Source organism: Myotis lucifugus, unplaced genomic scaffold (genome assembly GCF_000147115.1).
Source record: "Myotis lucifugus unplaced genomic scaffold, Myoluc2.0 scaffold_276, whole genome shotgun sequence".
NCBI lineage: Eukaryota > Metazoa > Chordata > Mammalia > Chiroptera > Vespertilionidae > Myotis > Myotis lucifugus.
The window spans coordinates 1,262,365-1,271,629 of record NW_005871324.1 but is presented as its reverse complement, the minus strand read 5'-3'; the positions used below and the strand labels follow the sequence as shown (position 1 = coordinate 1,271,629).

General features: G+C 50.1%; 1 protein-coding gene across 1 annotated transcript; it reads right to left on the bottom strand.

The window, feature by feature from the left end:
- Positions 1-5,512: 5,512 nt before the first annotated feature.
- MRPL40 (mitochondrial ribosomal protein L40) lies at positions 5,513-9,187 on the bottom strand. The gene is made up of 5 exons (XM_023763200.1): positions 8,993-9,187; positions 8,323-8,487; positions 7,886-7,969; positions 6,782-6,940; positions 5,513-5,952 (listed from the first exon to the last, which is right to left on the bottom strand). Exons 2-5 carry the CDS (start codon positions 8,373-8,375, stop codon positions 5,628-5,630), a joined length of 621 nt encoding a protein of 206 aa, XP_023618968.1. The 5' UTR covers positions 8,376-8,487; positions 8,993-9,187; the 3' UTR covers positions 5,513-5,627.
- Between the last annotated feature and the right edge of the window lie 78 nt (positions 9,188-9,265).

Genomic DNA, 9,265 nt, shown 5'->3' with positions numbered 1-9,265 from the left:
CCCCCTTTAACGAGTTTTTTCCCGGGGGGGTCCGGGTGGGGACTCCCGGATGGGGGGGGGAAGGGGGTTCCGGTCCAGGCCCCCTTTTCCCGGAGGCCCCGGGCCCTTGGGAAACCTACCCCCCCGGAGTGGAAAGTTTTCCGGCAGCCCCGGGCCCTTCCTTGCACCATTACTAAGTTCCCGGAAGGAGCGGCCGGCGTGCGGGGCAATTGGGGACGCGACCCTGGACCGGCTGTTTTCCAGTTGGGAAGGAGCGCCGGAGCGCGGAGGCTTCAGGGTGCGCCCGGGGAAAGCCGGGGGTGCGTGGGGGCGGGGGGGGCGCGGAGCCCCCCTGGGGCGCCCTGAGTGCACAGGCCACCCTTGCCCCCGCTCCAGGTCCCGGGATTTTGGAGAGCACTGCTGAGGGCCTTCCTCTTTCTGTGCTTTTTTTCTTTCGAGAAATACCAAAAATTAGTCTATCGACTGTGTTTTCAGACTCTAAAAGACAAAGAGGGGAGTGGAGAGTGGTTTGGGAAGACAGTGTCAGGGTTGTCAGCTGACCTGCAAAGGAGGTGATATTGCTGAGTCCTGAAAGACCAGGAACCAGCCTTAGCAGCCTTTACCCAGTCCCAGGGCGTTACTTACATGAGGAACGAGGTTCAGAAGGAGGGTGAGCTGCGAGGGGTAGGGTATGAGGCTGCAGAGGTACCAGGGATCTCTTGGGCCTTTAAAGGGGGTTTGGATTGTAGTCTAAACATGCGCTAGGAAGCATGATTGGTGGTGTGTGTGTGTGTGTGTGTGTGTGTGTTTTATTTAAATTCAACTTCTTAATATATTTTATTTTATTTTTATTGATTTCAGAGAGGACAGGAGAGAGAGTTAGAAACATCAATAATGACAGAGAACCATGGACCAGCTGCCTCCTGCACACCCCTAACTGGGGATGGAGCCCACAACCTGGACATGTGCCCTTGACCGGAATCAAACCTGGGACCCTTCAGTCCGCAGTCCGAGGCTCTATCCACTGAGCCAAGCCAGCTAGGGCAGCATGATTTGTTTTATGCTTTTAAAAGATCAGTGTGGCTGCCAAAGTGGGAGAGTACGTTATGGAGGGGAACAGAGACCAGTAAGGAGGTGGTTCTAGTTGTCCATCCATTCAGCAGATACTTGTCATGTTGGGCACTCTTGGGATACAGGAATGATGAGAACAGAACACCTGCCGTCTTAGCACCTTCAGTCTAGTCTAGACTACAGTGGTGCCTTGGAGCTGTTGTGGGTGGGGAGATGGAGAGAAGCTGTGAGGGTGCAGTGCTCATGGGGAAGGGGAGCCTGCAGGACTGACTGGTGGCTGCTTCAATGTTGTTAAATGTATGTTATTATTGAAGTAGACAAACTGATGTGGAAACAAAGCTACCATATAAAAGGAAATGTGACAATTCCCTACCTAGTAAGTGAAGTCCAAAAAATGAAAAAGATAACTTACAGCCTATATGACAAGAGATTAGTAACCTTTATATATGTCTGAGCACTTATATCAGTAAGGAAAATGGGGATGATTTCAGAATAGAAAAGTAGACAAAGGACACAGAGAAGGAATTCTTTAAAAAGGAAAACCAAATGGCCTGGTATAGAAGTTAAAATGCTAACAGGTGGTTTCTGCCTAGCGGTATGTCAGAAGTGTTGACAGGGGTTTGGAGAGTCAGGGGTCCTTGTGCATTGTTGGTGGAGTGTAAGGTGTTCTGATTGTCTAAATGTCAAATGCATACCCTTTGACCCGGTTTACTTCTGGAAGTTTATCCTAGGGCCGTGGTCGGCAAACTGCGGCTCGCGAGCGACATGCGGCTCTTTGGCCCCTTGAGTGTGGCTCTTCCTAAGCCTTAGGAGTACCCTAATTAAGTTAATAACAATGTACCTACCTATATAGTTTCAGTTTAAAAAATTTGGCTCTCAAAAGAAATTTCAATCATTGTACTGTTGATATTTGGCTCTGTTGACTAATGAGTTTGCCCACCACTGTCCTAGGGGAATAATTGGGTAACAGAGCATAGTTTAAAAATTCAAAATGTCCATTTTGTCACTGTGATAGTGCAAAAACTGAGTGTCCTAAATTCCACTAATAGACATTTGACCAAATAACTTCTTCCACACCACAGAGCAGCCGTGGGCAAACTACGGCCCACGGGCCGGATCCGGCCCGTTTGAAATGAATAAAACTAAAAAAAAAAAAGACCGTACCCTTCTATGTAATGATGTTTACTTTGAATTTATATTAGTTCACACAAACACTCCATCCATGCTTTTGTTCCGGCTCTCCGGTCCAGTTTAAGAACCCATTGTGGCCCTCGAGTCAAAAAGTTTGCCCACCCCTGCCATAGAGTATTATATAGCCATTAAAAAGGATAGATAACATATTCTGGTTAAAAATAATAAATAGCAACATATCCTGGCATGGAAAGATGCCTCAGTGAAAAAAAGCAAGAAGTATACACTAGCCACTAGAAGATTCCATCTTTAAGGAAACCTGTGATGGCTCAAAAATTTAGGCCTTGCCCTAACTGGTTTGGCTCAGTGGATAGAGCATCGGCCTGCGGACTGAAGGGTCCCAGGTTCGATTCCGGTCAAGGGCATGTACTTTGGTTGTGGGCACATCCCCAGTAGGGGGTGTGCAGGAGGCAGCTGATCGATGTCTCTCATCGATGTTTCTAACTCTCTATCCTTCTCCCTTCCTCTCTGTAAAAAATCAATAAAATACATTTTAAAAAAATTTAGGCCTAAAATTGTGTTAGGGAAGCTGTTCACCTCAGGGTCTACTTTTCTATTCTGAAAGACTCTGGGAGTCTTTCATATTCTACTTTGAATTTATCACTTTTTAACAAGAACAGAAAACATCTGAGACAATAGAGCTTAAGAAGAAGACTGAGAAGGTGAAATTAATGTGTGTAAAGAGGCCAGCATAACCACTGGCACCTGCCAACGAGCCCCGTGACAGTTGTGATGTACTGCCCTGTCTTTATTTTGAGGAGAGTGGCATCTGAGGTCTGGGACTTCTACTCCCTCCCCATCCATGGCTCCCTGGGACAAGCATCTCCTTGCCTGATCTTCCTCCTTCTGGCACTCTTTCCGACTCATATCTTCCTTCCAGCTCAGCCCCCAGCCAGCTTTAGGAGGTAAATCTGATTAGGTCAACCAAGGGCATCAAGCTCTGAGGCCAAGAAGGTATTTTTTAAATTTCCTCAAATTATGGTGATCTACACAGTAGTTGACTCTTAAACAAAATAGACTTGAACTGTGTGCCTCCACTTACTGTGGATTTTTAAGTGGACCTGGGCCCTTCAAAGGTCAGCTGTATTTTCCACCCATAGTTGGGAATCCATTTGTGCAGAGGGCAACTTAAGTTACACAGATTTTCAATTGTGTGGTAGGTTGGCATCTGTAAACCCACATTCAAGGATCAATTGTCATTTTTCGCAATAGCTTGGGAGAAAGTATGATCTAGATATGTGTGTGCTAATATGGGACCATCACCAAGGTGTATTAGATGGAAATAGAGTTTCAGAGTAGTGTGTACCATAGGCTGTTTGTCCATCTGTGTTTGGGAGCCCGCTGAGGAGGAGGGAGGCACAAGGGCTATGTGAGGTGTGAAGTGACCGGGTCTCCCTTGCACAGCGATCACTCTGTGAGAGCGAGCGTGGGAGAGTCCAGGCGGCAAGAAAGCACACCCTAGTGTGGACCCCGAGACAGAGCCCCCCTGCAGACTGGCATCTCCCTCTGGAGGACAAAGACGAGTGACAAGCACCCCTACACGGCTTCCTGCAGTCTGTTTGAAGTGAAGTTATTGCACGGCCCCAAGGACTCCGCTTGGCCCAAATATTCCAGTAGGTACCTGGGAGCTTCTGCCTGGCTTGGAACACGGAGCTCAACGTCTCCAGCGCTACTTGCCCATCCATCACCTGCGTTCAGAGTGCCCCACTGCTGCCATGCTCTGGGAGACAGTTTTGTCCACTGCACAGCTTCTGGGAAGCCAAGCACCATTGCCTATTGCTGTGAACAGCCAGGTTGGGCTGTCTCATGCTCTCCTACCAAGGACATTAGCACAGGAGATGGCCATCCTTAGGTCTAGAATTCTCAGGTAAACTTTTGAGTAGTAGCCCTGACCCGTGTGGACATGTAGAGTTAACTAAATGGTGTGCGGTCACGAACACCTTGTGGGGTCATTTTGTGCCACCCTGGTTGGGTGATGACCATGCATCGCCAGCCACTGGTGCTCACACTTGGCTATGGCCCACTCGCTCAGTTCCACGGCACACACAGGTGGGGCATACCTCTGGACCAGCAAGCTGCACCTTCTAGGCTCACAGGAGGTGAGATTCCAGTTTTTCAGAAATGCACACAGCTACAGAATATACCACCTTGCATAAAAAGGGTTCATGGACTCTTGGCTGAAGAAACCTAAACCCAGGACACATGGAATTTTGGTCTGCTTCCCTCAAAATTTTTAGGAAATGTGGAATATATCAAAAGCCATTTTACACATTAGATTCCAAATAGGAGCTGAAAATTAATTCAACAGTTTAGTTGTTGAGATTGTTAAATTTCACATCTGACGTACTCCGACTGTGTTGAAATGAGGTCGTAATCCAACATGACCTTGTGAGGACATAGCCAATAGGTGGCCATCTACAGGCCAAGGAGAGAAAAACCGACCTGCTGGTAACTCAATCTTAGGAGTTCTAGCTTCCGGAACTGTGAGAAATGTCTGTTTCAGCCATGCAGTCTCAATGGCATTTAGACCCCACAAGGTGCTCATGACCGCACAACCATTTAGTGGCATTCAGTTCTGGCAGCCCCAGCACACTAATACAGTCACCATCCCAGTGTAACAGCAATTCAAACGAGTGCTCAGCCCCCCTTGTCCCACCCTCCTGTGGGACACAGCAGTTTTGTTAATTAGTGTGTCCCTGGCTTGCTCCACGCTCTTTAGCCTCCCTCCCCATCTTAAAATGCTAAGCTGGTCCTGCTGGTGATGTGAGGAAGTTCATGTGTTCTGTCTGTCCCACCTGTGCAGAACATCCTTCACCTGTGTTTCTTGCCTCCTGCTGGGGGGGAGATGGTCTCGATCATCCTTTCCCCAGTGCCTGGCATGGGGGGCGATGGGGACATTTGTAATCGTGTAAACAATCAAAATAAAGTGAAAATAAAAATTTTTAAAGGAAGAGCAGCATATCTCACCTCTGTCCATCCTCAGGTGAATTATTTTTGACTTTTTTTTCTTTCTTTTTTTTTTTTTTTTAAACATATTTTATTGATTTTTTACAGAGAGGAAGGGAGAGGGATAGAGAGTTAGAAACATCGATGAGAGAGAAACATCCATCAGCTGCCTCCTGCACACCCCCCTGGGGATGTGCCCGCAACCCAGATACATGCCCTTGGCCAGAATCGAACCTGGGACCCTTGAGTCCCCAGGCTGATGCTCTATCCACTGAGCCAAACCGGTCAGGGCTTATTTTTGACTCTTACATAAGACAAAGAGACACTTGATTAAACTCACATTTATTCCCAGAATGCCTAATTCCGTGACAAGCAGGCTTGAGCAAGCTCTGGTCATTCTGGCTTTCAAGGGCAGCGCGTTCAGACAGCTGCCTGCAGTTCTACCTCTTGAACTCCACCTGTGTGTACACCTTAGTAATGTCATGGTACCTGCCTTCAGGGGGCTGGTAGTTGGAGATTGGTGGTGTGTAAGCTGGCCCTTCTCTCTCAAAGGGAAACAGATTGTAGTCCCGCTTGATGGCCTCCGCATAGAGTTCCTGGGATGTGAGTTGCAGTTCCTGCAGAGCTTCCTGCTGGGCCTCAAGCATGGACTTGATGGCTTTCCTCTCCATCTCATGCTCTCGCTGCTTGTACAGGGACCACTTCTTCAGGAGCAAAGCTCTCCGTTCTGCCTCCTCGAAGGAGAGCTCTACCTCAGGCCGCTGTCTGGGAACACAAATCCAAAGTGTGAAGCTGGGAGCACTGCCCTCACTGACCACAGAGTCGGGGACTGCATATGGCCCAGGCATCCTCCCTGCCAGACAGATGGAACTCAGGAAAGAAAGGGACAAATTCAGGAATGGCGTGTTGAATGTGGTGGCAGCTGCAACTGACACTAGGAACCAGGGCCATTTGCTTTATGTGGAAATAGGAGACAGTGATCCTGAGGAGATTATAGTAGCACGTCCTCTTTCCCAGGCAGAGACTGCCTTTGGTGAGAGGTGACTCTGGAGAAAAGTGAAATGGTATAACGAAAACGAACACCAAAATCCCAGGGAGTTAAGAGCCTCTTACCAGCCCTGGAGTGCCAAACACCTGCCATGTCCCGCTTGTATGGCAAGGTGCATCTTTATAAATAGTATACGCTTTTCTAAGACAGCAACCCTGCACACAACACATCCCCACTACAAGCATTTTGCCTCACAAAGCAAGAGGCTAAGGGTTTTCTACCATCAGGATGGGCAAGGCCCAAGTTGTCACAACTACAACTTGCAAAAGAGCAACAATATGAACTTTTGAGCAGTGCCGATAGGAACGAACTCTAGCATCTGGCCTGGCTTATCAAACAGTTATTCTGAGTTTCTTTCCCACATTCAGCCATTCAAGAGCACCACCCAGGAATGTTTTTCAACTCCCATGAGACACGATCAAGAAGAGGACTCAGCCCAGGGCCAAGTCAGCCCAAGCCCACTGACCCCCTTCCCGTTACTGGCATAAACGGCAAGTAGAACTACCTTTAGGTGATGGAACTCCTTCAACCCTAGAGGACTCTTACCTCACTTTATCCATGAACTTCACAGGGATAATAAAATCTTCAATGGGAATTAGCTCCTGGCTAGCCTTTTCTAGTCTTCGGATCCTCTTTTTCAAGCGGTCCTTTACAGCTTGGTCTTTTTTAGGATCCACCTTCTTCTTCTTTCTCAGAGGTTCTGCTCTGATGGATAAAGCAAACATAAAAAATTTTCCTCTTCAGTTTCACAAACATACTGAGAGGCATGGCGCCAGGTAAAGCACCCCAAACTTGTACTGAACGCTCCACTGGGGAATGAACCGCATGGTCCTAACCTTCTAAGCTGAGAGTGGCAGGGAGATGGGTGGCTTCCAACCTGGGGTCCTTGTGAGAACTGTTTGGGCACTGTCAACCCAGGAAGGGGTGGGAAAGCTTCATGGGGCATCCGGGTATAAATTAAAGGGAAGTGCTCATCTTTAGTGTTGGAGTGCAGGTATGCCTTGGGATTGCACTGAAAAGTGGAAATACCAAATGGGTGAATTAGAAGCCAATTACATCTTAGATGGATTTGTGATTGATAAAAATGATTTCAGTAAGACTAAGAGAAAGCATAATAAAAGTGACTGGCCTGTCCCTACTTTGGGGGATTTCTTAACAAATATTCCCATCCTAGAGCATTAACAAAAGTCTTATTTACTCTCAGGAACACATTTCCTATGGTGATAATCTAGTATTAAGAATAATCTAATCCTCTAGCATTAAAGCCAAATTTTGTGAATCAAGTCCCTAGAAAGCATCCAGAGTTCCAGATGGAAAAACTAGTCCTCACACCTTCCCCCCACCCTCCACTTCTCCAGGGAGTCAGAATGGGAAGGCCCATGAAGAACAGACGTGTATGCGTTGCCCTGTAAAAAAAAACCACAAGAATCCATTCAAAGTAGTTATTTAAACTACTTTTATATTCAATTTTTGTTTTCTGATTACAGGCACACCAGTATTCCATACAGAGACAGAAAAACATCCAGCTAAATTTAACAGAATTTTTGTAAGTTAATGTTGCATACCAAAGAGTGGTCTTGACTTCTGTTCCAGTGCACACCTACCTCCCGCTGACGCCCCCAAAGAGGTCAGGCCCACATTTGAGCTTACCTCGTGGGGATGAGTTCCCAGAAAGACAACAATGATGCTCGCTGGTGGGTGTCTCTAACCTGTGTCTGCCAAATCCCCAGACGCCTGAAAGAGATGAGTATGTACAAATATCCGATTCTCCCCACTAAACAGAAGGGGGGAAAAATTACAATGCCCTCAAAATCTAAGGCGCTTGTACTAGATGTGAGAGCAAGGTTAATGTGCGAGATTTTTCAAAATCCCCCGTTCACAACCGAGAGCAGTGGGCAGGGTCCCTGCTCGCTCGGGGCTCCGAATTCTCATCCACAGGTAGAGGCGGGGCAGCCCGTTTGTAACTGAGATGTCCGTGGTCAAGGACGGTCAGGGAGGAAGCACAGGCCAGGCCCTGGCCAGCCCGCGCGGAACCCCCCGCGCGAGCGCCCCGGACACCCCGCGCACGGCCTGACGTCCGCACTCACCAGCACGGCGAACGCAGAGCACGCGCGGCAGCTCCCAAAACCGTGGTGGCCATGGCTTCCAAGGCAGCCGCCGGCTGCTTCCGGGCGCGCACCTCGGCGGTCCGGCCCACGGTGCCTCGCGCTACAGTCCGGCGGTCCCGTCGCTTCACGCGATCGCGTTCCGGCCTGGGGTGCAAGCCGCGGAGGACTGCATCACGCCCGGCCCCGCCCGGCCGTAGCGACGGCGCGCGGGCCCGCCCCCAGCGGAGGGCTGGATCACGCCTGGCCCTGCCCCCGGCGCCGGTGCGGGCCCTTTCTTCCGCCTCCGCCGGGCGCCGCGACCGCACACGTCACCCCTCCCGCCCCCACTTAGTTGGCCTGCACCCTTGGGAGCGCCAAGGCTCCGCAGTGCAGCCGGAGTGGCCAAGAGGATGTCCCTTTACTCCGGGTCTTAAGTGTCCACATCTGTGAAAACAGTCCCCGATCCTCCAGTAAACGCGCCGCCTCGGCTTCCCCGGTGGCGCTCAATGGGGCTGGGTTATCCCCCTGCATTCGTTCAGACTCGGGGCCGCGGCCGCCCGCCTGCCGGTGGCTGCACCTGGGCGCCGGCACGTGGCCTGGCGCTCACGAGATGCCCAATAAACGCGAGTTGATGAATGACGGAAGCTGGCTAATTAGTCGGACTGCTCACCAGCGACGTAGAGCTGGAGAGGCTGTCCACGCTATACCCCGACCCGGTGCGGCACCGCCGGCCTGGGCTGCCACTCGAGGCCCCGCTTGCCCGCCGCGGTCCCAGCAGACCCTCCCCTTCACCCATCGCTGCGACCGGGCTGGACCCAAAGCGGAGCCTCCCTCCGCTGCCCCGACCCGCACAGGAGCCAGGGCGGCCCCGTCCTGCGCATGGAGCGGTTTCCTTTCCGGGTGATTTGACAGGTGCGTGTCGTTACTTTCAGGCGTTGCCCGA